Source organism: Pisolithus orientalis, assembly GCF_024613125.1.
Source record: "Pisolithus orientalis strain OTSU chromosome Unknown F5J12scaffold_1, whole genome shotgun sequence".
NCBI classification, from domain to species: Eukaryota; Fungi; Basidiomycota; class Agaricomycetes; order Boletales; family Pisolithaceae; genus Pisolithus; species Pisolithus orientalis.
In genome coordinates this window covers 81,643-105,414 of record NW_026260782.1, presented here as the reverse complement: position 1 = coordinate 105,414, position 23,772 = coordinate 81,643, and the positions used below count along the sequence as shown (strand labels likewise).

Sequence of the window (23,772 nt, the reverse complement as noted above, 5' to 3'; positions counted from 1 at the left end):
TCAGCTGTTACAAAGGAAGTCTGATGAGACATGCATGGGTCATGAGGGTGGCGATGAACCCAGAATTCTAGAAGGGAAACGGGTTGTGGGCTATTATTGGTGACTGCTATGAGCTATCATGTCAGCGCTGTGCGGCTATTAGCTCCGTTTCCCGGACCTCCCGCTTTGGATGACAGTCGACTAGGGGACTGCACTGGAGGACCGCCTTGATAAACGATTTCCGAGTCCGACTCGCACTATACTGCTATTGTTGGAGGGCAGTGGATAATGGGTATAAGAAGGGGCTCCATTAAGTAAGTTCATGCTCCAACGCCGAACGCCCCCCACACGTACGCCTTTATAAATTGTCTCCCTGACTTCGAACCTCCGGTCTCATCCACAAATTTTTACTCAATCCACGGTGAGTTCCCGAGACAAGTCACGGAATCGTCTTTCTAACCATTTGGTTAAGTGACGACCATGGGTAGCAGTGCATCTTCATGCTCAAGACGGTCATCAAGGAGGACACCCTATCATGGTGACATTGATAGTGATGTCGCGAAGGGAACGTACCAAGAACCCCTTCAGCGAGTTGTAGCCCCAGGGGATGTACCACCCCCCTACTCTGCGAGCGAAGCATTGAATGCAGCTGGCACGTTGCCTCACTCGCCGGCCGCACCTTCGTCTACTTCATCTATGTTTGGGGAACTACCCCCCGGGTCCCATCACACGCGTCTCTCAATGGTCCCTCCATCTCCCGTTTCCAGCGCCTCTCGCAGTCGGCGTAGAGATAGAAGTCCGAGTAACCTTGCGAAACCATTACGTCAGGAGTCTAGGGAAAATGCCCTCGAGACGCTACGAAAATATGACACGGTTCTTATTGTGGACGACTCAGGATCCATGCGGGGTGCTCTGTGGGAAGAGGTTAGTGCCGCATTTATCACTCATGGCAGAAACACGTGGAAACAGAAGGTGAATTACTGACATCATGTTTTTAATGTAATGTTACAGGCAAAGGAGGCACTAGGCTGGATTGGCTAGCATTGCCGCAGACTACGATAGCAATGGCCTCGATATTCACTTTTTGAACTACACTGAGTCAGCACTGGGCATTAAGGTAACCGGACTCCTGCGTTAAGAGTTACTAAAATGTGACTCATGTGATTGACAGGACGCCTACCGGGTCGAAGCGTTGTTCAGGCAAGTGGAAGCCAGAAGGGTACACACCTATCGGTGAACGGCTCGAGGGTCTGCTGTCGGATTACCTGCGGGACCTGGAAAAAGCCCAACGCCGGTACGAGAAGGGAGATTCTTCTGCGTTGAAGCAGATTAAACCCGTGAATTTCATCGTCATTACCGACGGCTGTCCGAGTTCGTCTTCCCCCGTTTTTCTGCTTCCGAGCCTTACTAAATTCCTCCGATGTGGCAGCGGATGATCCGGCAAGCGTTATCATTGCCGCGGCTCGCCGTCTGGACGCAAAGCACTTCCCGCTTACTCAAGTGAGCAGCTTTCAATGTTGACCCAGACACCTTTGCCGATGCCCTCAATATTAGGTTGGTATACAATTCGTTCAAATTGGCAATTCAAGAAAGGCAACAGCATATCTGAGAGAACTTGACGATACCTTAAGTGGTCATTACAACATCAGAGTAAGTTTTTTCGCGACGCGTTCAGGTACAATGGTTGAACAGGACGGACTCCAGGACATTGTAGACACCACTCCGTATATGAATACGAAATTAACGTCTGACATGCTGATCAAGATACTACTGGGAGGTATCAACCGGCGGGTCGATCATCGTGGTGCTGAAGCTGTAATGGGTTTGTGAAGGAAACAAATTGACGTTGTTGGATTTTTGTACCTATATGCTGCATCGTAGAAGGTTGCTCGCGGCGTACCAACTATAGTTCCATACTCGAGAATACGCTAGGCATGTCCATGTTTCTGATATGTAGTTTTATGATATCGACTGAGCATCGGTCCTCCTTTAATCATCGCTACAGTACATCAACACTCCGCGGGGAGGATTTAATTACGAACTGCACGTACACCCGAGCGATACACAATAGAACGTTTGAAATCCATCATGTCTTCGCAAGCTGAAAAGAATTGACTAGTGATCTCACCGGCAAACGGTCACCCAACAAACATTTCAAAGACGGACGCAGCCCCTGGTCGACAACTTGGCATTCAAGTGTACTCGTATTAAGATCGAAACCTTCTTCAGAAGGTCGTGTGGCAGTACTCTCCAAACTTCGACGTGATCCTACGAGTCCCAATCATCCAGTGTGAACGCCAATATTCCAGAAGCCTGAGCGGCGTCCGACGTGCCGCTCGATAGGTTCTCCGTACACCTTCTAATGTACCGCACAAGGCTATCCAATTCCGACGACAGCTTCTCCAACTGTTCTGACGGATCCTCTTGTGCGAGCGAGGGAGCTATCGAGAAGGAAGTCTCGGGTGCTTCTTTGAGCCCTTCCTCGTCAAGGTCCGTATCGGATGAGTCGTCATCAGAGTCGAATCTCGCGCCCGGCTGAGAAAAGCCAATGACGTTCTTGCGAATGCGTCTTTGTCGGCGACTCTTGTGGCGTCGCAAGCTGACAGAGAGGCGCAATATATCATGCGCGGTATCGCCGACATATGCTGTAAACATGTTTCTGAAGTGCAGACACATATCCAGTATAGAGACTATAGCTTTTGATATTTCCGTAGTCTGTGACGGTGACCTATGAAGTGCCTTCCCATAAATCAGTGAACAAGATACGTACGCTAGAGTGGAGAAAACATTCGCGGAGAAGCATGTCGAGGCTGGGATGAAATCACTTAGTGGCGTGCAGGTATAGGAGAATGAAGATCTCACTGGTCATTGTGAATTGTAATCAACTCGTCCAGCGATTTGGCCTGATTAACAGCTTCCCAAAACTTGATCAATTGTGAGTGGATAACCTGTGTATCAAGGTGAGCAATCGCTCCCCGTAGGCATGATCGAAAGCGGTACAAAAGTTGTCACAAAATTAAAAATGGTACTGTATTAACATTAGACAGTTACTATCAGGACTGCCGAGATGTTTGAAGGCACAGGCACGTACTTTATGAACCACGACAACTTCCCACGCATAGCATAGAAAACCTTGAGTTCACTTCTCAATGCCGCGTTCGCGACTGAATTCCTTAGCAGTATCTGTTCCAGGACGCTCTTCGCTCTCCGAATTTGGAGAAGAAAAACGAAGATCGAACAATAACTCTGTAGCACGTTCGGAGTGAAGATATACGTCAACGGGAACGGAACAGCATATTCGACCAGTAAGCCATCGATCGCTTTCACGGTTTGTGATGCGGAGGCAGCCTTGTTACCTCTGTAGGACAATCGCACGAGAGACGCGTCGATCCAGTTCGATTCATTCAGCTCAACGACATCACTGAAGGCGCTGTTCAGCGAATGGAAATCAGTCCAATGTTTTTGGGCATCCATCTGCGGACTGTCAGGTCTGAACTGAAAGTTCGAAGGTAGCGGAAGTTCAAACCTTTGCAAACAGGATATCGGTGAAGGTGTTGATATCATCGCCCCTGGTCGTCAGGAATAGCCCATGAATAGCTGAGAGATGTCGCTGAAGGTCGCACTCCTCCGTCATTACACAGGAAAGTCTCATAGCAACGGTCAAGCAATAAGCCGAAATCTCCTCTGAAATCAGGCGAGACAACGCCTCAGAATCCTTGGAAACGGCAGAATTGGTGTCTATGAGAGCCCTGAATGTCCCCAAGTTTAGCAACTCCCTATCCGAGTGTTCGGTAAAGACCCGGGTCCCCATCTCACGAAGGAGACCCACCGCCTTCCCGGCGCCCAAAATCTGGATAACGGCAGGCTCTAAAAACGCCGGAACTGCAGACTGCGTTTTCTGATTTTCCTCGAGCGTGACAAGTACTCGTAGGACATAGCCGTCCGACCAAAAGTCGGGGTCCATGATCTGAAGTTCATTATCCTCAATGAAGAATTCTTCATCAAGACTCGGTGCATCTGTAGAGTCCCAGGGCCTTCTGGAAGGCATTCCATCTAACAACCATTTCCCTACCATCTCCCACGTGGGCTCTGTAGTCCTCGCAAGAACAGATATGAGAGCATCGGAGGTCTGGGTGTTTCCTAATGCTGCCTGCTCTTCAACTGCTTCCAGAAGGAGATCGAGGAGGAGTGCAGATACAGCTGAAGGCGGGATCCGCGTCGGCATATTCGGAATCTTCCAAACCGCAAGGTCGCGCCTATCATGGGATTGCGAGACATAACCAACAAAGCGGTGGAGCAAGTTCAGCAGCACATCGAATGTCCCAGCGAATGTGTCACGGACGTCCTTGGAAAGGCTGAGTAAACTCACGACGAGTGGTTCGCCTACCCCGACTGATGCAAGACAGATTGCCTCTTCCTTCGCGGCGCACCAGCTATCGAACCGTTGTATTTGCGCGTTGACTGCGTCTGCAAACGCCTCGATGGTGCGTGATCTGATGCTGTGGGACAGCAAATGAGCTGGATTTGGGGACAGGTTATACGATGATGACACGTTTTCCACAATTGCGGCTGCAAACTTGCGCAGGTGGCATACGGTCGTCGTAACCTCCGCAAGTGCGGAAAGAATCGATGACTGAGCTGTCAGGGTAAAATGTAAGAGGCGTGGGGCAGTTGGAGAAGGCTATTGAAAATATCAGACTGTCTGCGCCGAGGTCTCGAAGTCGGTTCACGTACAACGGAGCGGAAAGTGTCCGTTGTTGTGTAGATTAAGAAGTTCTTCCGTCCCTGAAGACACATCAACACTTCTCGCACTGCATCTCGTTCGAAGATGTGTTTCTGCCCCAATAGTCATCATTACGCTCACCCGTTATTATTATTCAGGGAAACCGATACATACCTCGCGTTCGGGACCAGAAAGTGAGAGTGGTTCCTTCTCCCCACGTACACGAAGCATCGTGGGACCTGCCATAAAGAGTTAGCAAGAATGTCAGGTGTAAAGAAAATGTATACCGAGAGTAGATGGGTCTCCTAGATCAAATGGCCGGTTTACATCTACCCCAATATGCCAGTCATCTCTCCAATATTGCTGAGCCTTGAGTTCCTCTACCGCTGTCAAGTACGTTGGAACATGACTAGGGACAGTCCTCTGACTCGTATCTGGCGTGTGTACACCCTGAGAAGGCGGGTCTTCCGATGGACGATTCCATATGTCTTCGTCACCATCATCATTGCCTAGCGAGTCTAAATCATCCCATGTAGAAAGTGACGAGTCACTGTCGGTGCCCTTGGTCTCCCATCCTTCGATTGTGCTCCCTGGGGGGAGACCGTACACGCCTTCCCAGTGCTGGCCTTCGAGTGGCTCCTCTGCGAGGATGCCCTTCCACGTTAGAGGAGGCTCTTTCTCAGGCGAATCTCTATCGTCATAAGTGTCCGCAAAAGCCAATGTAGACCGACTCGGTATCGCAGACAAGAGGAGCTGTAACAAATTCATATCTGCGTGCAAGAGTAAGTAATCGAATTCGACTTACGAGCAATTGCAGGTGGTCAGGAAGGTGAGAGAGCTGAATAATGACATCGTTAACATGACGGGTGCGGCTACTAAAATAACGCAGTCACTTTAATCTCCTCGTCGATATCGATTAGGTCTTTTGCGTGCCCTTTAACCCTAGTGTAGGCTTTCTCGAGAGCATTTGCTAGGGTGTCCTGGTTATTAATGCGAGCTTTTTGGACATGCCTGAGATTGGCGACGTAAAGATCTTGCATAAAGAATGAAAACGATGTAGGGAGAGTTGACACTACCCTCTGAAACGCTTATCCACAGTGGTCATGTCCGTACTTGCACCACCTTTGAGGGCATGTTCCAGATTCTTCAAGGCGAAATCAACCGCAATATGATAGTTCTCTGGATCGTTATCTGGGGACAGACGAGTGATGTGCGTGACGAGGCATTGGCAAAGAGGAAGGAGTCTAGCAGTGTGTCGTGTTACTGGACGAGAGATTCTGGAACTTGGACGCGACAGGCGTGACTGTGGCCTCAGCGAAGCACTGGACAACGGTCTTGCTGTAGACAAACTTGATAAGGGTCTAGCATGAGATGAACTTGACGAGGGTCGAGGTTGCGCCCGTGAGTGAGGACGCGGTAGCCCGCTACCATGGCTAGATGTAGGAGTACTCATCACCTGCAATCGGTTGGTTCCACGATAATTAACAATGCTTCAAGGTGGCCTCATGAACGAGTACGGTCAATATGATTCAGTTGTCCAACTTGAAGCACAAGTTGCAGCAAGGTCACGTGCACGTCGATCACCTACATAGGAGGGATTCCCCCGAACTCTGAACTTGTTGACCGTTTCAAATGTCTTTCTTCGCCCGTGCAGGCCGCTTAGCAGCGCGTCGTGCTCAAGGAGCGTCATTTACCACCTCATGGAGAACATACACAACTGCCGGCGCGAGCCAGCACTCCACGCACGGTCGCGACAAAGAAAACGTCTGGTGTAACTAAGGCATCTGCGAGCACTGCGGCCAAGGATGCGAATAACTCCAAGGAAACCGACCTGTTGCAGAGCATATCGGGTGTACCTGAATCCTACGAGCCTGGTGTCGAGGGACTTCCGGAGGCCGTGACTTCAGCTTCCACCGCGTCCTTCGCGACGCCTCAGGCAGCCTTCGTCGGGGAACTACAGCCAGGAAATGATCCTCTCGCGACAGACTGGTCACGGAGCTACTATGGGTTATCCAGTCAGGCATACTCCAAAGACATTGCAGATGTCCTACTTGCCCCGATTGATGAAAGGGACATCGAAATAAAACCTGGTGTGTCATCATGTCTACTGTGCTAGCCATAATGAAAGTCAACGAGATTTCGCTTCCAGACGGCTTGATTTATCTTCCGGAGATTAAGTACCGTCGTATACTAAACAAAGCATTCGGTCCCGGAGGTTGGGGACTAGCTCCCAGAACCGAAACCAATGTTGGTCCAAGAGTCGTCAGTAGGGAATATGCCCTTGTTTGCATGGGAAGGTGAACATCGGCTCTTTTTTCATGTCCATCTCCCTGATATTTGTGAATCCAGGTTGGTGGCGATAGCCAGAGGTGAACAAGAGTATTTCGACCCTTCTGGCATTCCTACTGCTACAGAAGCGTGCAAAAGCAATGCCCTCATGCGATGTTGTAAAGACCTTGGCGTGGCTAGTGAGCTGTGGTGCGTCACATGTTTGCGGAACCTGCTGTTACTGTGTATTTCTGACTCTGTTTTAAAAGGGACCCTCGTTTCGTACGCGAGTTCAAGGAGAAGTATTGCGTAGAAGTGTGGGGCGAGCACATCACTACTAAGAAGAAGTGAGCACATCGTGTCATTCTCTTTCCCTCTATTCACCCCACGAAATAGGAAGAGGCTTTGGAGGCGCAAGGACCAACCGAAGTTAGAATATCCATATAGAGAGTAGACATCACACTATAACAAGAACTCCGTTCTTCGGTAAGGAGAGCTGCGTATTCTCACATTCTTCCTCTGCTCTCACCCAGTCGTAAACGCAAGCTATCAGTTTGCTCACATAGTCCTATCCTGCTTTCGTACACTCGCAAGATTGTTCTGTCATCCTCTCTGCAGAAAACTCCGCTCTTAGGTCAATGCCATAACTAACATGGATGATGATTTCTCCGTGGGTGTGTACTTCCGAGAGACCTGGGAGACTCCAAGAACATCAATCTGACTTTCTACTAACCGTTGAAGTATGTAACTCTTCAAGACGGGACAGTGTGCTACTCGCGCAGTAATACTAGAAAGCTTACACTAGGATGGCAGCGCCACGTGAAAGTCTGAAGGACGGGAGGTAGCTTGTGGTGCATATGTATATGCATGTCCTGCCTTGGTTCGGTTGCTTTGCAGCTGCCAACACGATTGAAGAGCTTCCACAACTTGCGTGTAGCCAAAATACCGCCGGCAGTCTAGCACCCACATTCACTGACTCTTTGTGGATGACATTCCGGCTGCCTCCTCAGCTCATGGTGAGAATCACTTCAGCAGTTGTGCGTATATTATGTCTAACGCTCTCAGGGTCACTATGATAGCCGGAATGTGGCCTTCAAGTTTTCTACGAAGATTGATTACGATAATTGATTAACGGAAATCTTTAAGTCCCCGGGTTGCTGCGTACGGCTTGCGTCTATCAAACTTAAGTCTCGAGGCCACGTCTGAAACAGCTGACTCTATCATAACACAGCCTAACAACGCCCGATCACACCAGTCTTGCACACAGGAGTACTCCCAGCTGCCAGCTTCACAGTCAGCACAGTTGAAACCCCACGTATATATATACGCTGCTTTCTATCCTAGTCTCCCAACACACCCATGCCTACTATCTTTAATCATGTATTTAACACTCCCGTCTATGAGGGTGAGGTATCCTTCAGCACTGGCCTCTTCATCAATGGCGAGTTCGTCGATGGGTCAGACGGAACTACCATCGAGTATGTACTGTGTTTGGTTTCATTGCACTGACGTCTTAGATCTTACCGCCTACCGCCTCGTGTGAATCAACAGCGTGGTGAACCCGAGTGCGTCCCATTCCCGGTCATAGCGATTTGATGCACTCATTCGGATCCACCCTCACTGGCGTCATCACTGCCGGTCGTCTGTTCTCTGACTAGCAAATGGAAAAGTGATCACCTCTGTTTCAGAGGGAACTCCAAAAGACGTCGATCTCGCAGTCGAAGCCGGTGAAAAGGCCTTCGAGACTACGTGGGGTCTCAACTACCCTGGTAACAAGAGGGGACTTCTCCTTAATAAGCTCGCTTCGCTCATGGAGGAGCACACTGATGAACTTGCTGCCCTTGAGGCTCTGGGCAATGGTGTGTAGAACATGTTACGCAGCCGATCCATCGCCCCCATTCGTGGCATTTACCTTCCAACGTAGGTAAGGCTTTCAACATCGCGCGTAGCAGAGACGTCGCTAGTGCCATCAGTTGCGTCCGCTACTTTGCCGGCTGGGCTGATAAGATATCTGGTCGAGCAATTGAGGTACCACGTCCATCGTTCAACACACAACGTACCGTTTCTGAAACATTCCCCAGACAATCGAGGAAAGATTCACCTATACTCGTCATGAGCCCATCGGAGTCGTTGTAAGCGCTGCGCATATTAACCCTGTTTCCGTCTAAACTGCTGTACAGGGCCAAATTATCCCTTGGAACTTCCCTCGTGCGTTGACGCATTTACGGTTGTATCTGTCAAGAATTTACTTTTATTCAGTTCTCATGTTTGCATGGAAGATCGCACCTGCCCTTGCGACAGGCAACACCGTCGTCCTGAAGCCGTCTGAATTCACACCACTGACGGCGATACGTATGTGCCACCTTGCAAAAGAGGCCGGATTTCCACCTGGTGTTTTGAACGTCGTCACCGGATATGGCAACACTGTCGGCAGTGCTATCTCGTCCCATATGCGGATCCACAAGGTCGCATTCACAGGGAGCACTATCGTCGGGCGCAAAATCATGGAGGCTGCCGCCAAGAGTAATTTGAAGAATGTTACCCTCGAGCTTGGTGGGAAGAGTCCGAATATCATTTTTAACGACGCAAATCTTGAAGAGGCTGTCAGCTGGTCTATGCTTGGCATATTGTAGGTCTCTTTGATTTGTGGTGTTGATGATGGATATTGATTTCCGACAGTTACAATCATGGTCAATCCTGTCTTGCGGGCTCGCGTATATTTGTGCAAGAAGGAATCTATGACGAGTTCTTGAAACGTTTCACGGAAAAATCACGTTCAATTAAGGTTGGGGACCCCTTTGCTCCAGACACTTTCCAGGGACCGCAAGTCTCCAAAATTCAGTACGACGTAAGAATTATTTTTCAAGGATTTTCTGTGCACTGACGTGATATGCGTTGCGTAGCGCATCATGGGATATATCCACTCCGGAAAGAAGGAGGGCGCCAAGATCCACATCGGCGGAGAACGCCATGGCAGCGAAGGCTATTTCATCCAGCCAACTATATTCCTCGACACCAAGCCGGATATGCGCATTGTGAAAGAGGAAATCTTCGGACCTGTCAGTGTTGTGATCAAGTTCAAGGACGAAGAAGACGTTGTGCGTCAAGCAAATGATACGCTGTATGGTCTCGCCGCGGCAGTGTTCACCAAGGACGTGAATCGGGCGATCACAACGGCACATAAGATCAAGGCAGGAACGCTCTGGGCGAATTTTTACGGCGTGACGAGCCCGAACGTCCCATTCGGTGGTTTCAAGCAGAGTGGGATTGGGCGGGAGATGGGAGAATATGCCTTGAATAAGTTCGCTCTCTTCTCCTACTCCCACCTGTGCACTTGCTGATGATTTGCCGCAGCTACACCGAAGTCAAGGCCATCCACGTGAACCTCGGAATGAAGATGATGTAAACTTCGCTCCTTGATTGTGAAAAGTTTAGGCATCATGTCTTGGGTTCTAGTAAGAACTTTTCGATCGTGAATTTGGACCCTGCCGAAAGTGTTGGTATTGTTACGTTGTACTATCAGCTATTTTGTGTACCCACTGTATGAAATCTAGTCAGAGTATGCAGGCCTGGATTGCATAGCCTTGCAGAACGTGGCCATTTGACGTACCAAGACACCAAGACAGTTAGATTGTCGGTGTCGGTCGAATGAACGGTATGTAAATGCAATGGGAATCGACAAGCAATTGTACTGTTGGACGGAGATTCCATGTGACACCAACAAAGACAATGTAGAGACCTGCAGCGACCAATGTTTGGCGCAGAGAAACAAACCGGAAAGGCATTAGAGGAAAACGTGGCAGTGGAGAACTTGTCACTGCGGGCACTTTCCTTCTCGACGACTCCAGGCAGTAGCCTATAGACTGAAAATATGGCTCTCCTCAGCTTCGTTCTTAAATTCTGCGATAGCGTAACGATAACCATTCACAGACTTGTTCTCACCCGTTTCATATCCAATGCCTTTGGTTTTGAAGTTGGTAAAGTGACTTTTCAAGGTTTCCAGGACAGCTTATCGATCCATGTGGACTCGGTCAGGTGCAAAGCTGACATAGCATCCGCAGTTCCATGAAGATTTCTTGCGGTCCTCGAAAAGCCGATCAAAGACCGAATGTAACAAATCTACAAGAATACGATCCATGTAATTGTGAGGGCGACTGCAAGGTATGGCCCTGCTTGTATCATCCTGCCGTTCGTGAAATGATGACAGGCAAGCGGTGGTTGGAGGCTTCTTTAAGGAATGCTTCGCATGCGTTTTGAATCGTGTCTCCGTCAGCGGTAGAAGAGTTCTTTCGCATCCCCTGTAATTCTGTGATCAGTCGTTCAAAGTCGCTACAATCGCGGTGACATTTACGCCGATGCAATGCTTACATGACTGACAACACGTGCCACCGTAGAAAACAGAACATTATCCAAGACAGCCTCCAATTATTGATATGTGTTGGATGAGGTACGGAATAACCAAGAACTTCGACAGTTCTCTTCCATCCCATCGATGTCTCATTGAGTTCCTCAACACCATTGAACGAGACTTTGTATAGTCCCGACTAGCGATCAGCGGCCGTATCCACGAGATCTGTGCGGGTCTCCTTGGTTCTATCTTTATCTTTCGACCTATTCGCAATTTTCGGCTTCGGCGTTCAGAATGAGTGGTCGGATCTGCGCTACGAAATCCGGAGGTAGACGGACCCACAGGTGGCGTTGTAACATCTATATACTAGTAATGAATGGTCACAATCATCATGCTCACTGCGCTCGAATTTCGATCAATACGTGCCGAGTGTAAGGTGAAGATGGTTGTGGAGCGAATATACTTTTCAACCTTTGTAAAGTGCGCAAAGGTTGACCGAAATCAGAGATTGTAAGTCCCCCGAGAACAAGTTCATATTCCTCGTCACCAGGCAAAAGGTGCGTCTCTGGTATCTTGAAACGATTTGTTCCGTCGGGTCACCTCAGAAGTGAGCAAAAATGCACAACTTGACAGCTGCGAAACGTTCATCTCCGATGTTGGGGGTGTTACTCAGCACCCATCGATTTGCATTTGTAGTTAGGAAATCGGCGGGTGGTGAGAGCGTAGCGGTAGTGCCCTAGCAACCAACGGAAAAGTACTTACTAATGCAAGGATTACAAATGGAGCAGGCCATCAGGCATATCAGGGGTCATGATGGCGTCCACTTCCGACGGGAGAGAACCGAGATGTCGAACTACGATACCCTTATCAGGCAACCCGCACTGAAGCGCTCAGCCCACCCGCATCTCGCATCTTGTGATGGAACTTGCCTACTGCATTCTCATGGAAGAAATCACAACGCTCCTTCAAGGAGCTGGCCAGCTCAACCTCTTTATTTATTAGTGCCCAACTCGACTTACTCAACACGAGCAACGTAATAACGGAGTGATGAAAATGACTCTGTGGTGCAACGTCGGCGACCTTTATTTCCCCGAGTTGTTGCGCCCACCGCCGCACTGAAGCTGACGTAGTCTCCATACCTTGACTGGGACAAGACTCTATCATAACACAGCCTAATGGCCTCCCGATCACACCAGCATTACGCACAGGGGACCCATCAGTTCCACGGTCGGCACAGCTAAATCCCCACATATATCTACGGTGTTTGCTTTCGGGTCTCAGCACACAGCAGACCCATGCCTAACATCTTCACTCACGAGTTTAACACCCCTACCTACAAGGGTAAGGTATCCTTCAACACTGGCCTCTTCATCAACGGTGAATTCGTCGATGGGTCAGACGGTACTACCATCGAGTATGTACTGTTTACTGTGTTTGCTTTCATCGTGCTGACCTCTTACCGCCACATGTGAATCGGTAGCGTGATAAACCCGAGTACGTTTCGTCCGCATGTTCTGGTGATTCAATACACTCACCTCGATACACCCTCACCGGCATCATCACTGCCCGTCATTTTCGTTTTTTTTGACCAGCCGATGGCAAAGTGATCACATCGATTTCTGAAGGAACCCCAAAAGACGTCGACCTTGCAGTCGACGCCGCTGAGAAAGCTTTCGAGACTACGTGGGGTCTTAACTACCCCGGTAACAAGAGGGGAATTCTTCTTAATAAACTAGCGTCGCTCATGGAGGAGCACATCGATGAGCTTGGTGCCCTTGAGGCATTGGACAATGGTGTGTGTTTCATGTCATGCACGTTGTCGATATCCGTGGCCTCCTGTTGGTGACATTACCTTCCAACGTAGGCAAGGCTTTCAACATCGCGCGTAGGCGCAGACGTCATCGGTGCCATCGATTGCATCCGCTACTTCGCTGGCTTGGCTGATAAGATATCTGGCCGAGTGATTGAGGTATCATTTTCATCATCCAACACGAGACGTATCGTCTCAGAAACATCCTCCAGACGACAGAGGAAAGATTTACCTACACCCGTCATGAACCCATCGGAGTCATTGTAAGCACCGTGCACATTAGTTCTCTTTTCGTCTAAGTTTGCGTACAGGGCCAAATTATCCCTTGGAATTTCCCTCGTGCGTTGAGCCATCTATGACAGTGTCTGTCAAGAGTTTACCTTCAACTCAGTCGTCATGTTTGCATGGAAGATCGCACCCGCCTTTGCGACAGGCAACACCGTCGTCCTGAAGCCGTCTGAATTCACACCACTGACTGCGATACGTATGTGTCACCTTGCAAAAGAGGCCGGCTTCCCACCTGGCGTGTTGAACGTCGTCACCGGATATGGCAACACTGTCGGCAGTGCAATCTCGTCACATATGCGGATTCTCAAGGTCGCATTCACAGGAAGCACTGTCGTTGGGCGCAAAATCATGGAGGCTGCCGCCAAGAGTAATTTGAAGAATGTTACCCTCGAGCTTGGTGGGAAGAGTCCGAATATCATCTTCAACGACGCAAATCTTGAAGAGGCTGTCAACTGGTCTATGTTTGGCGTTTTGTATGTCTCTTTGATTTCTTCTGTTGATGTGATGGGTGCTGATTTCCAACAGTTTCAACCAGGGTCAGTGCTGCATTGCGGGCTCGCGTATATTTGTACAGGAAGGAATCTACGACGAGTTCTTGAAACGTTTCACGGAAAAATCACGTTCAATTAAGATTGGAGACCCCTTTGCTCCTGACACCTTCCAGGGACCGCAGATCTCCAAGATTCAGTACGATGTGAGATTTCACACTTAATTCTTTGGGATTTTCTACGCACTGACATGGTGCATGTTACGTAGCGCATTATGGGATACATCGACTCTGGAAAGAAGGACGGTGCCAAGATCCACATCGGCGGCGAACGCCACGGTAGCGAAGGTTATTTCATCCAGCCAACAATATTCCTCGACACCAAGCCGGATATGCGCATTGTGAAAGAGGAAATCTTCGGACCTGTCAGTATTGTGATCAAGTTCAAGGACGAAGAAGACGTTGTGCGTCAGGCAAATGATACAGTGTATGGACTCGCCGCCGCGGTGTTCACCAAGGACGTGAATCGGGCGATCACGACGGCACATAAGCTCAAGGCAGGGTCGGTCTGGGTGAATTGCTACAGCATAATGAGCCCGAACGTCCCATTCGGTGGGTTCAAGCAGAGTGGGGTTGGGCGGGAGATGGGAGAATATGCATTGAATCAGTACGGTTATCCTCTCCTTTGATCCTACCTGGTATCTGATAACGTTTCTGCAGCTACACCGAAGTCAAGGCAGTCCACGTGAACCTCGGCATGAAGATGATGTAAATTTGGCTCGTTTTATGCGAAAAGTGTCATTCCTTGGGTGCCGGAAAGCACTCTTCATCAGTGAATTTGGGCCCTGTCGAAAGTATTGGTATGATTACGTTGTACTATCAGCTGGTTGTGCACTTCCTGTATGAAATATAGTCACGGTTGGCATGCATGGATTGAGGATGAACATTCGTTCCCCCGACTAAATCCCATCTTTGGGGGTCACTTAGAAGGAACGCAATTACCTTAGGCGTCTTGCACTCCTTGAAAACTGGCAAAAAGCAGATCAGTAGGCGAAAATAGCCCTTCTCATGTCTTCCCAAATACTCAAACGTCCAAAGCTTCGGTTTAACAGTCAGAAACGATGCACCAATTCTATTCCAGGCTGTTATCGTAATTCGAGGAGTTCGCAAACGTCGAACGGCTTATCTAGGCAAACCACGAATGGCGACAAGACAGTACTTGATAGGAATGTGGAATGTCACGAGATAGCCTCATGGTTCAACCTAATGAGCGTTTGCCGTTACATGTGTCGAGATTCCCTGCCCACAGGGAGAGGGCTGTACAACCCTTGCCCTAAGAAGCCCGATACAAGACGAAGGTCGCCTGCCCACTCGTCCTAAGCAACTTCACGCAACCACTGGAACGCTGCACATTGGACTCGTAACTTGACGTACGCCCCAATACTTTCCCACTCAGCATACTCTTCACACCTTGGGCGACAAAGCCAGAGCGATGGGTGCTGCCGTGTCAACGCTGCCAGCACTGGCGGCTTCAACTGCTACAATAGCGTCCGCATTTCGAAGCCCGGGCCCCAATCCGACCATACAAGTGATAATGAACCGACCGCAAGACGAGGCTGCCATACGGGAGGCACAGCAAAGAGCCCAGGAAGCCAAAGAACTGGCGGAGCGTGTCCGCCAAGAAGCACGGGAGGAGTACCAACATACAATGGAGCGTTTAGAAGAGGTGAATGAAGGTTCAAGTAGGGCACGTGAAGAGGCGCACAAAATGATGATGGAGATGCTGAAGGCAGAGCGAGCAGCAATGAGGGCAAGAGTAGAGGCTGAGACCGCTACACAAGCAGGACGAGCAGATGACATGAGGCTCGCTGAGCAGGCGGCACGAGAACGGGAGCGAGCCGGAAAAATGCAAGAGCGAGCAAGAAGAGCAGAAGAGGCTGCGAAAGAAGAAGCAAAGAGAGCGAAAACGATAGCCAAAGAAGAGCGTCGTAAGGCGAATACTGCTCGCACCAAGGCACAAAAGGCAGTCCAGACAGCCAAGGAGAAGGTGAAGCAGGCTATATCTACAAAGGAGGAGATAGAGGAACGGTGGAAAGAGGGTAGTCAACCCATTGTCACACCGAGTGTGGCAGAGCTGGCGGCTGCGAAAAGGCGAATCCAGTACAAAGAGGGACTCCTCCATTTCGCTGTCGCTGGTGTCTCAGGGGGCGGCAAGTCTTCCCTGATCAACGCGTTTCGTGGTTTACGCAGCAGGGAAGCCGGCGCCGCGACTGTCGGTGTCACTGAGACGACCCACGTGCTTTGCAGATACCCAGATCCCAATCCTCAACACTCGCTCGTTTGGTATGACATCCCTGGTGCAGGCACACTCCAAATTCCCGACTGGCAGTATTTCAATGCCCAAGGCCTCTACGTCTTCGATTGCATCATTGTCTTGTTCGATAACCGCTTCACGATGACAGATGTTGCTATTCTGAGCAACTGTGCACGATTCGATATTCCTGCTTACATCGTGCGGTCTAAGGCAGACCAACACATCAGGAACGTTATGAAGGAGATGGGGTACGATAGTGACGATAAACATGGTAATGCTGGATTGCGCGACAGGCTCTACAGCGAGGCACGACAGCATTTTATCGGTGAAACCCGGAAGAACGTCAAGTCCAACCTTGAAGGCGCGAACTTACCGAACAGACGGGTATATATCGTTTCCAATGATGCACTCCTGTCCATCGTTAAAGGAGAGGCACCGAAAAAGGCCATCGATGAGACAGAGTTGCTCAGAGACATTGTCAACCAAACGCTGGCTAGGCGGAGAATGGTTCGGAGGCATCCACATCGTCCTGATCGTCGGGTTCTCTAGAAAGTACTCGGGTTGGGACTACATTTTCCGATACTTGCAACCACATTGAACGTCTTGTAAACGCACCTTGAATGATGGAGAACCATGTGCCTGGCGCACTGGGCATAACTTAGAGCACTTAGGAAGTGGCTGTGCAAAGTGACTTGTTCCAAAGCTTCAAATTTCGCAATTCGATCCTCCACGTCTGTATTCCATGAGGTTGACGTATTTCAAAACTCTCACACATCCCAGTGTAAACGCTGTGTACGAACCGCACCTCCCCCAGTCATCGACCATTTTTCGAAAGAGCAACCCGCAGGAAACGATAGGTAAGTCTCCGTAATCAGTGGCAGATTTCGTGGGCTATGCTGCATCACTATCATCGTCACTTGCTTTATCATGCGTGGCTTGATCAGCAGGGTCTTCTAGCGCCAACCGAATAGCCAATACTGTTTCCGTATGTCCCAGTTCTAGGCATCGAACTGACGCCAGAAGAGTCCTCATAATTAGGGAAAGGGGGTAGGTCTCCCAAGCTTCGAAATGGGTAAGTTTGCGGCGGTACGAGTGACTTTACATGCTTAGCACTTTGTGTACGTGCCATGGTCTCTGACGTGCGAAACCCGCTCAGCATTCACAAATGCACAACTTGGCATCCGTAAGTGAAATTCCATTGACGTGAGTTGGAATACCGGGTTACGGCCATCTGGTTGAGTCAGTTTATTCGGAAGGCGTTCGTCCCAGAGGGTTGCCCGCAAGGTATCTCACACCATGCCATTACTTCTGGAGTACATTGCCCGTTCAGACCCTTTCCGCCAAGCGCTCATTGAAGATGACAGACTGGAACCGCAATCATTGATGAGTATCTATTCGCAGACAAGCATAATGTGATAGTGCTAGTGTGGCATAATCCGTAGCGTGGCACGGCGAGTGGCTATTGGTAACTGGCATTTGACCTCGATTCTTGGAGGAGGATTGTTGTTCATTTTAGGGAGGTGGTCACAGCCCTTTCACGCCAACACACGGCCTAGTTGTCGATCGCGTTGTATGTATTGAATTTAGACAGCCTCTAACCAATGTACTGAATAATACTCGTCCTACCAGGTGCAATTTAGGGTCGTGACGCCAGATGGTAAACTTCGGATAGCTAATCGATGTCAGAACACTGATTTATTTGGGCATTGCGTGGTGGTGGAGGCGGAACTTTTGGGGTGATTCTTGAGGCTACGAGCAGAGTGGAAAACAAATCTACTTTGTAAGTGTAAGTTTGCATTCTGTACGCGCAACCACAGCGTATTAATTTGGACTTCAGGTTTGCTTTGACGTTGGTTTTACGCCATAGGCTTTGCGCCAACTGTACGGCATCGTGGCGAACAACGCAGTGAGATGGACCTCTGAAGGGCTTGACAGTAACGTTATATCAGCGGCTCATTGAGGACACCACCCACGCACATAGCCACTAACGGGAAATGTGATGATCAACCCAAATTTGACCTCAGGACAGGTAATGGCGTCCATGCAAGACATTTCCGACTTCGCAACGTCCGTTGGAAGCACTTCAGGCTAGGGACCATACCGTCCTGGCTCCCGTTCTTTCACCGCAACAATCTTGAGGTATGTTTTGTATTGTCTCTCTGTAGTTGTCCTCCGACAAGCACCTCCTACTTAGTTGACTGGGATGCCACATGTAGTCAGCTCGTGCCTCATCCCCAACACAAGTTTGCAACTATGGAAGGAATATCGGAACCGAGTCGTGAACTTTTTTATTGCGTCGCCTGGTGCCTCGATAGCATTCGTCGCACCCACACTGGTCAGTGACACACTTAATGAAACTTCTGTGACGCCCGCTTTTCGTGATTCTCTCTGGGACGTACGTCCACATGTTCTGTGACCTTGGGGTGGTTTACGAGACTGAGTATGAAGGTCAGTCAGACGTCATCAACATTCCCCCATCTACTAACTTCCGGCTAAGCTTCATTTTGGGACCGCGTTGTTGAGGACCAAACAGAAATAGTGAGTGTGGCAGCCCATCCGAGTGCCACGCTCGAAATTCATGGATTGTTTTGTAGTGATTCCCACAGATTGCTAGATTGTTGGCGCTGCCGTGGACCTGAAAGCCGTTTTGGATGGCTGCTGTGACTTACAAGATAGCTAGTGGGATGGAAGGGTCCCTCGTCAAAAGCCTTCGAGGTTTATTTTACTGACATCTTTCCTTGAGCCCCGGCCCATTAACATTTCCGACTGCTGAGAAGTGTACTATGTATTTTATATGACCGGAATCTATGCGGGTCAATTTCCTGGTTCATATTTCCGTGTTCTGTCCTTCGATCCCAAGTATCTTCTGGGTAATGCATGTGTGCATATCTGGATACCTTAAAGCTCTCAGCCGTGGATGTAGAGATAGTGCAATTATAGCATTTACTATAAATTAGCATGGGTGCTTTGTTATCTACGATTCCACAGAAATGGTACAATACAAAGCACGATTACCCATACTTTGTTAACGTCCGTGCTGTCTTGCTCGCCGCTCTATCCTTGTTTAGAACTATTATTCCATACCCTATGGCCCGGATTTATCACCCATCTCGATCATCTGGTGTGCTTCGAGCTGCACGAACACCTATAACGGTTGCTACTCGGATAATCGGCCAATAGAGTACAATTCACGCACCTCCGGCTGCGTACTCCGCGCCTGGAGCATAACCGACTGTTCACGGGACATAAGACATGGGGACAAAGCGGTTCCAGTGACTGAAAGTACTCGCCTCAGGATGACTGCTCCTGCGATGGCTGACTTCGTCCCCTGATGGTTCGTCATATTTCCATCCTCCACGAGCGTTTAAAGTGGATATCATGCAGTTTGTGTATATCTTCGACAGTGCCATACTGAATATCAGATGGCTAGGAAATGTGTCGGGTGAGAGATCTTATTATAGAGGGGAAACAGCTCACGTGGCTGAAGTCTATAGCCCACTTGGGGTGAGCGTACTACTCGTATGATTACATGGGATTGAACTTACTACGATGGCCATGTAACACACCAAGTCTATGATAGCAACGATGCTCGTTAAGACTCCTAGTTTGTACAGTCACTAGATTGATGGTACGTCAGCAACTAGTCCGTACAACATTAGTAGGTATGATGTTGCATCACTCACTCCTGAGAATTCGATTGATGGTGCTGGTAAGTGCAGGATAAAGGTGTTTGCGCCTTCTCTAGGCACGCAACGTTATAGAGGGCGAGAGGCGATGAGAAATAACAAACCAAATGCCATACAAGCGAAGCGGCGATAATTATGTCGGCCAGAACCGCCGTACCTCGCCATATCGCAACTTCAGCCTCAATGTTTGGCAGCATGGAAAAACGGGGACTGGTGGCCATACTGATGGTGGCAGCAACCGAGCCTGCCAGGTTGACCAGGCTACATAGAACGATAGCCGCCACAACGAACACGTTCTTGGTCAACATATATACCCGCCACTGCGAAAAAATCTTGCACCACCCCGCTGATAGCGCCCTGTAGCGAGTTATGAGGTGAAATGAGCGTACGGAGAAGGAAGATCTACCGTCAAGATGGCATCTGTAGGTGCGAAAATCTTTGTTAAGCTGGGAGATATAAGAATATCAGGTATAGACGCGCACTAGATATGAATGCTGCGCAGGGGTGTTAGATAATCTAGCTTCTGTTAAAAAGATCATAGACTGACCCCAGTTGTCACTCAGAAGGTACGCCTCGTCACCTTCGCCACAAACATGTCATCTAATTTAGCACGATGCCCGAACGTCAAAGAAGACGCACCGAAGTGAATGACCAGAACATCGTAGATGTAATAAGTACTGATGGCAGAGTTGAATGTTTCCGCCAAGTACAACACCACTATGCTAGGTTTTGCCAGCGTGAACGCATAGCGTAGAAGGAAGAAATGAGACTAACAGTGACTTCACCCACAGCTTATCTCTATGAACAGAAGTTGACTAGTGACTCTGGGTAGTTCCTGCACGAGACACACACCTATTGTGCTTAGAGAAATACAGGTGCACTTGTGTCGTGGTGACACCGTATAGGAAGACGTTTATAATCAGCCCGATAAGAAACGGCCCCTGGCTACGGGCGTCGAGAAGAAACATAAGCCGCCAGCCAGTCGCCTAACTGCTCATTGCAACTTACATGTTTGGTGCTAGATTCGCCGTCATGCCTTTCGATGTCTCCGAAAGTGCAAGACGACGATCAGTACAAGGGAATTGAAAATAGACGAGAGCAAGTCGTTCGTTGAAGTTGTTGAGAAGGGAACTCGACCAGGTTTTTCCCAACCCCCCCGTCTCCTCGCATTACTTATTTCCAACGGGTTTGAGTGTCCTGAGTAGTGCCCTGACCCATTTAAATGGACGACTAGTGCAAACGTTAACCTTCAAGTGGGCCTTGACCGGAAGTGGAAGCGACGCCACCGGCGTTAGAATGAGGCGGACGTTAATTACGAGACGAGTATGAAGGTCAGTCAGATGCTCATCGATTCATCGACATTCCTGGTCTCGACCAGACGATTTTGGGAAGGGTCGGAGCAAGAGTGGACCCTTTCCCGCCACCTTCCCAAAGCGTCTGGCCCCCCTTCTCCCCCACGTGTGTCCTAACTTCTGGCTTGGCTTTATGTTTTAGGCAACATTGTCCCGTGCTGTTGATGATTAAGCAGTAGTGTATCACATCCCTTCTGCGGGAAATTCATGAACGAATGGCTGTCTTGTAGTGATTGCTGGATTGCAGGTGCTGCGGTGAGTCTGACAGTCTTTTTCGGATGGTTGCTTCAACATACAAGATGACTGGTGGGATGGAAGGGTCTCGTCGAAAGATTTGAAATGCTACTTTACTAAAATCTTTGCTTGAGTTCTAGCTGTGTCACCAAATGGCTGAGAAGTATTACAGTAAGTGAACCATGCATTTGATACGAGCAGGGTCTTCCTCGCGACGCACGTGTATTCTGTCTATCGGTTCAAGGTCTCTCTTGCATAATGCAAGCGTATTACAAGCGCACCTGCCAACTGGTTGGTATGACCTCCGGAGGATTCCGAAGGTGCGACCCTATGATATGTCCGGTTCGAGACTACTTGGAAAAGTTCCACCATGTGATCAAAGAACTTTGCAGCACGAAACCAAGTTGAACTTAGTAAACACACACTGTAACTGTCCTCTAACTTGCTCATGGGAGGTTTGGCCGCTGTATTGGAATGATTTGCATACACGAAGGAGGAAATTTTGCTCATCGAAGAAGTGGCTGTGTGAAAGAGTCGTCTTGCTTTTGGCACTTACTGCAATGCAACGAAGCCTTTTCCGACGGGTGGTTCGCCGTTCGCCTTGTTTCCGTCCATTTCATTCTTCCCATTCGCGACGTTCCTTTCCTGCTAACGCCGGCGACGAACATGCAGCCTTTGGCAACTATACCGTGATTCTTCCTGACGAGCCGTTTGTGTGGGGCGTGTCCCACATAAAACCGCGTCATGTCCCTCCACACATATCCCGCCCTCTCTATGCACAGAGGTATAGGTTGGAACAGGAAACTGAGGACGTCGATATCCAAGAGTCTTACGAAGGGGATGGGCGAATCCAACTCCGCACGGAAGAAGAAATGAAACTCAGGGAATCAGCGCGACTCGCTAGCAAAGTCCGTGAATATGCCAAAGGCCTTGTTAGGGTAGGAGACCTTCATGTTTTGTGTCGATTGCGCGGCTCAATGATATCCATCCTTCTGGGTGGCAACTGTCGCCGTCTTAGCCAGGTGCAACGACAAACTCAATAGATGAAGCAATACATCGGTTCATCCTTGCGCATAATGCCTATCCTTCCCCTATGCTTTACGCGGGCTTCCCTCGATCGTGTTGTACGAGCGTTAACAACGTTGTTTCACACGGAATTCCTGACGAGTATGTCAATACATCATTCTTCCCGTCTTTCGTTAACTGACGACGAGAGTCGAGTCGCCCCCTGGAGGATGGTGATATTTTGAATATCGACGTCACCGTATACCTGAACGGTTACCACGGCGACACCTCCCAGACTTTCCTTGTCGGAGAAGTCGTGAGTTGATAATGGTACCTGTAACTCTGCAATCGGCTGAATTGCATCAGGATGAGCCTGGTCGTACCCTCGTCGCAGTCACGAATGCAGCCCTTGAAGCGGGCATTGGTGTCTGTAGCCCCGGGCGTCCTTTCCGGGATATAGGCCGAGCTATCCACGAGCTTATCCAACGAACACCAGGATACTCGGTGTGCACCACTTTTGCAGGTCATGGCATCGGCAAAGTATTTCACCGACCACCGTGGATATACCATACATGTACGTATGGATTTCCCTGAATGAGGTATTCGCTATTGACCGCGTTCCTAGTGAATGAGGAGCCAGGAACGATGCTCCCGGGCCACTGCTTCACAATTGAGGTGTGTTCTTCACTGGCCGGAAGACGTCCCACTGGGTTACTGAGACCACACCACCAGCCCTGCATTGTGCAAGGATCCAATCCACGAGTCTGGATATTTCCCGACGGTTGGACGGCATCTACGGAGGTACGTATGGAACTAACAGAAATGAACTCCAACGTGATCTTTCCGTCATGTAGAATTGTGCTCGGAGCGCGCAAGCTGAACATATGGTTCTGATCACCGAGTCCGGTGCAGAAGTGTTGACACGGGCGTAAGCCAGCGGGAAGCTTGCGCACGGGGATACACATAATCATCTACTACACTTCAGCTAGCTGATAATACCGGCGCAATCACAGGGAAGTTTTGCAGATGCAGTTATCGCGTGCGGTATCAACAAAGGCTGATTGGATGGTGGTAATGCCGAGTTATCAAAGTGGGTAGTGCCACGTGCTGTATCACCACCAACAGAATTCGGAATTCGACTATAGCAGGATAAGTGACGGCTCCACCGGAATTCCCCGACCCAAAAGCCAACAGACCTAGAAAATGTATACTTAAAAGACGACAGTCGATCACTGAACCTCATCGCCTGGTCGTTCTTCTGCCAACTACATCACACCT

At 49.4% G+C, this 23,772-nt stretch overlaps 8 protein-coding genes across 8 annotated transcripts; 6 read left to right on the top strand and 2 right to left on the bottom strand.

Annotated features, from left to right (window-relative positions):
- The first annotated feature begins 51 nt into the window (after nucleotides 1-51).
- F5J12DRAFT_789491 (uncharacterized protein) lies at nucleotides 52-2,168 on the top strand. The gene is made up of 8 exons (XM_051743780.1): nucleotides 52-400; nucleotides 452-903; nucleotides 1,007-1,096; nucleotides 1,151-1,162; nucleotides 1,191-1,350; nucleotides 1,409-1,479; nucleotides 1,534-1,629; nucleotides 1,684-2,168. Exons 2-8 carry the CDS (start codon nucleotides 460-462, stop codon nucleotides 1,807-1,809), a joined length of 999 nt encoding a protein of 332 aa, XP_051605301.1. The 5' UTR covers nucleotides 52-400; nucleotides 452-459; the 3' UTR covers nucleotides 1,810-2,168.
- F5J12DRAFT_789486 (Spc98 family-domain-containing protein) lies at nucleotides 2,169-6,222 on the bottom strand. Its single transcript, XM_051743779.1, has 12 exons — nucleotides 5,779-6,222; nucleotides 5,596-5,713; nucleotides 5,508-5,540; nucleotides 4,990-5,455; nucleotides 4,877-4,941; nucleotides 4,714-4,815; nucleotides 3,506-4,660; nucleotides 3,071-3,453; nucleotides 2,980-3,007; nucleotides 2,842-2,927; nucleotides 2,750-2,789; nucleotides 2,169-2,694 (listed from the first exon to the last, which is right to left on the bottom strand). Exons 1-12 carry the CDS (start codon nucleotides 6,153-6,155, stop codon nucleotides 2,248-2,250), a joined length of 3,300 nt encoding a protein of 1,099 aa, XP_051605300.1. The 5' UTR covers nucleotides 6,156-6,222; the 3' UTR covers nucleotides 2,169-2,247.
- Nucleotides 6,223-6,303: 81 nt separating this feature from the next.
- F5J12DRAFT_789479 (mgm101p) lies at nucleotides 6,304-7,644 on the top strand. The gene is made up of 6 exons (XM_051743778.1): nucleotides 6,304-6,387; nucleotides 6,437-6,792; nucleotides 6,852-6,999; nucleotides 7,052-7,180; nucleotides 7,240-7,317; nucleotides 7,367-7,644. Exons 1-6 carry the CDS (start codon nucleotides 6,335-6,337, stop codon nucleotides 7,422-7,424), a joined length of 822 nt encoding a protein of 273 aa, XP_051605299.1. The 5' UTR covers nucleotides 6,304-6,334; the 3' UTR covers nucleotides 7,425-7,644.
- Nucleotides 7,645-8,196: 552 nt separating this feature from the next.
- Nucleotides 8,197-10,433, top strand: F5J12DRAFT_1523 (aldehyde dehydrogenase). Its single transcript, XM_051738164.1, has 10 exons — nucleotides 8,197-8,448; nucleotides 8,522-8,535; nucleotides 8,629-8,829; nucleotides 8,895-8,998; nucleotides 9,052-9,102; nucleotides 9,151-9,178; nucleotides 9,230-9,599; nucleotides 9,650-9,818; nucleotides 9,874-10,271; nucleotides 10,325-10,433. Exons 1-10 carry the CDS (start codon nucleotides 8,330-8,332, stop codon nucleotides 10,374-10,376), a joined length of 1,506 nt encoding a protein of 501 aa, XP_051605298.1. The 5' UTR covers nucleotides 8,197-8,329; the 3' UTR covers nucleotides 10,377-10,433.
- Nucleotides 10,434-12,613: 2,180 nt separating this feature from the next.
- On the top strand, nucleotides 12,614-14,675 carry F5J12DRAFT_886681 (aldehyde dehydrogenase; the record flags this gene model as incomplete). The annotated part of the gene is made up of 10 exons (XM_051747152.1): nucleotides 12,614-12,732; nucleotides 12,799-12,812; nucleotides 12,911-13,113; nucleotides 13,183-13,287; nucleotides 13,341-13,391; nucleotides 13,440-13,467; nucleotides 13,520-13,889; nucleotides 13,942-14,110; nucleotides 14,173-14,570; nucleotides 14,624-14,675. The coding sequence occupies 10 exons, from the start codon at nucleotides 12,614-12,616 to the stop codon at nucleotides 14,673-14,675; spliced, it is 1,509 nt and encodes a 502-aa protein (XP_051605297.1).
- Nucleotides 14,676-15,395: 720 nt separating this feature from the next.
- F5J12DRAFT_886680 (interferon-inducible GTPase-domain-containing protein) lies at nucleotides 15,396-16,766 on the top strand (the record flags this gene model as incomplete). Its single annotated transcript, XM_051747151.1, has 1 exon — nucleotides 15,396-16,766. The coding sequence occupies one exon, from the start codon at nucleotides 15,396-15,398 to the stop codon at nucleotides 16,764-16,766; it is 1,371 nt and encodes a 456-aa protein (XP_051605296.1).
- Nucleotides 16,767-19,302: 2,536 nt separating this feature from the next.
- Nucleotides 19,303-20,871, bottom strand: F5J12DRAFT_901790 (uncharacterized protein; the record flags this gene model as incomplete). The annotated part of the gene is made up of 9 exons (XM_051748215.1): nucleotides 19,303-19,362; nucleotides 19,414-19,449; nucleotides 19,538-19,643; nucleotides 19,782-19,818; nucleotides 19,901-19,958; nucleotides 20,008-20,260; nucleotides 20,539-20,625; nucleotides 20,678-20,701; nucleotides 20,756-20,871. The coding sequence occupies 9 exons, from the start codon at nucleotides 20,869-20,871 to the stop codon at nucleotides 19,303-19,305; spliced, it is 777 nt and encodes a 258-aa protein (XP_051605295.1).
- A 1,178-nt stretch (nucleotides 20,872-22,049) lies between these two features.
- On the top strand, nucleotides 22,050-23,426 carry F5J12DRAFT_710446 (methionine aminopeptidase; the record flags this gene model as incomplete). Its single annotated transcript, XM_051740647.1, has 7 exons — nucleotides 22,050-22,427; nucleotides 22,508-22,656; nucleotides 22,711-22,810; nucleotides 22,861-23,068; nucleotides 23,120-23,169; nucleotides 23,227-23,295; nucleotides 23,349-23,426. The coding sequence occupies 7 exons, from the start codon at nucleotides 22,050-22,052 to the stop codon at nucleotides 23,424-23,426; spliced, it is 1,032 nt and encodes a 343-aa protein (XP_051605294.1).
- Between the last annotated feature and the right edge of the window lie 346 nt (nucleotides 23,427-23,772).

What these genes read in the sequence shown, in the direction of transcription:
- F5J12DRAFT_1523 (XM_051738164.1), top strand. Translation starts at nt 8,330, where the DNA reads ATGCCTACTATCTTTAATCATGTATTTAACACTCCCGTCTATGAGGGT. An exon ending in CCTTGAGGCTCTGGGCAATG is followed by an intron (nt 8,830 to 8,894) that starts GTGTGTAGAACA and finishes CTTCCAACGTAG; the next exon opens with GTAAGGCTTTCAACATCGCG. An exon ending in TGGTCTATGCTTGGCATATT is followed by an intron (nt 9,600 to 9,649) that starts GTAGGTCTCTTT and finishes GATTTCCGACAG; the next exon opens with TTACAATCATGGTCAATCCT.
- F5J12DRAFT_789491 (XM_051743780.1), top strand. Translation starts at nt 460, where the DNA reads ATGGGTAGCAGTGCATCTTCATGCTCAAGACGGTCATCAAGGAGGACA. An exon ending in AGCACTTCCCGCTTACTCAA is followed by an intron (nt 1,480 to 1,533) that starts GTGAGCAGCTTT and finishes CCTCAATATTAG; the next exon opens with GTTGGTATACAATTCGTTCA. An exon ending in GTGGTCATTACAACATCAGA is followed by an intron (nt 1,630 to 1,683) that starts GTAAGTTTTTTC and finishes GACGGACTCCAG; the next exon opens with GACATTGTAGACACCACTCC.
- F5J12DRAFT_789479 (XM_051743778.1), top strand. Translation starts at nt 6,335, where the DNA reads ATGTCTTTCTTCGCCCGTGCAGGCCGCTTAGCAGCGCGTCGTGCTCAA. An exon ending in GCGCGTCGTGCTCAAGGAGC is followed by an intron (nt 6,388 to 6,436) that starts GTCATTTACCAC and finishes GGCGCGAGCCAG; the next exon opens with CACTCCACGCACGGTCGCGA. An exon ending in GGCGTGGCTAGTGAGCTGTG is followed by an intron (nt 7,181 to 7,239) that starts GTGCGTCACATG and finishes CTGTTTTAAAAG; the next exon opens with GGACCCTCGTTTCGTACGCG.
- F5J12DRAFT_789486 (XM_051743779.1), bottom strand. Translation starts at nt 6,155, where the DNA reads ATGAGTACTCCTACATCTAGCCATGGTAGCGGGCTACCGCGTCCTCAC. An exon ending in TTTCTGGTCCCGAACGCGAG is followed by an intron (nt 4,816 to 4,876) that starts GTATGTATCGGT and finishes CTATTGGGGCAG; the next exon opens with AAACACATCTTCGAACGAGA. An exon ending in TTAATTTTGTGACAACTTTT is followed by an intron (nt 2,928 to 2,979) that starts GTACCGCTTTCG and finishes CTTGATACACAG; the next exon opens with GTTATCCACTCACAATTGAT.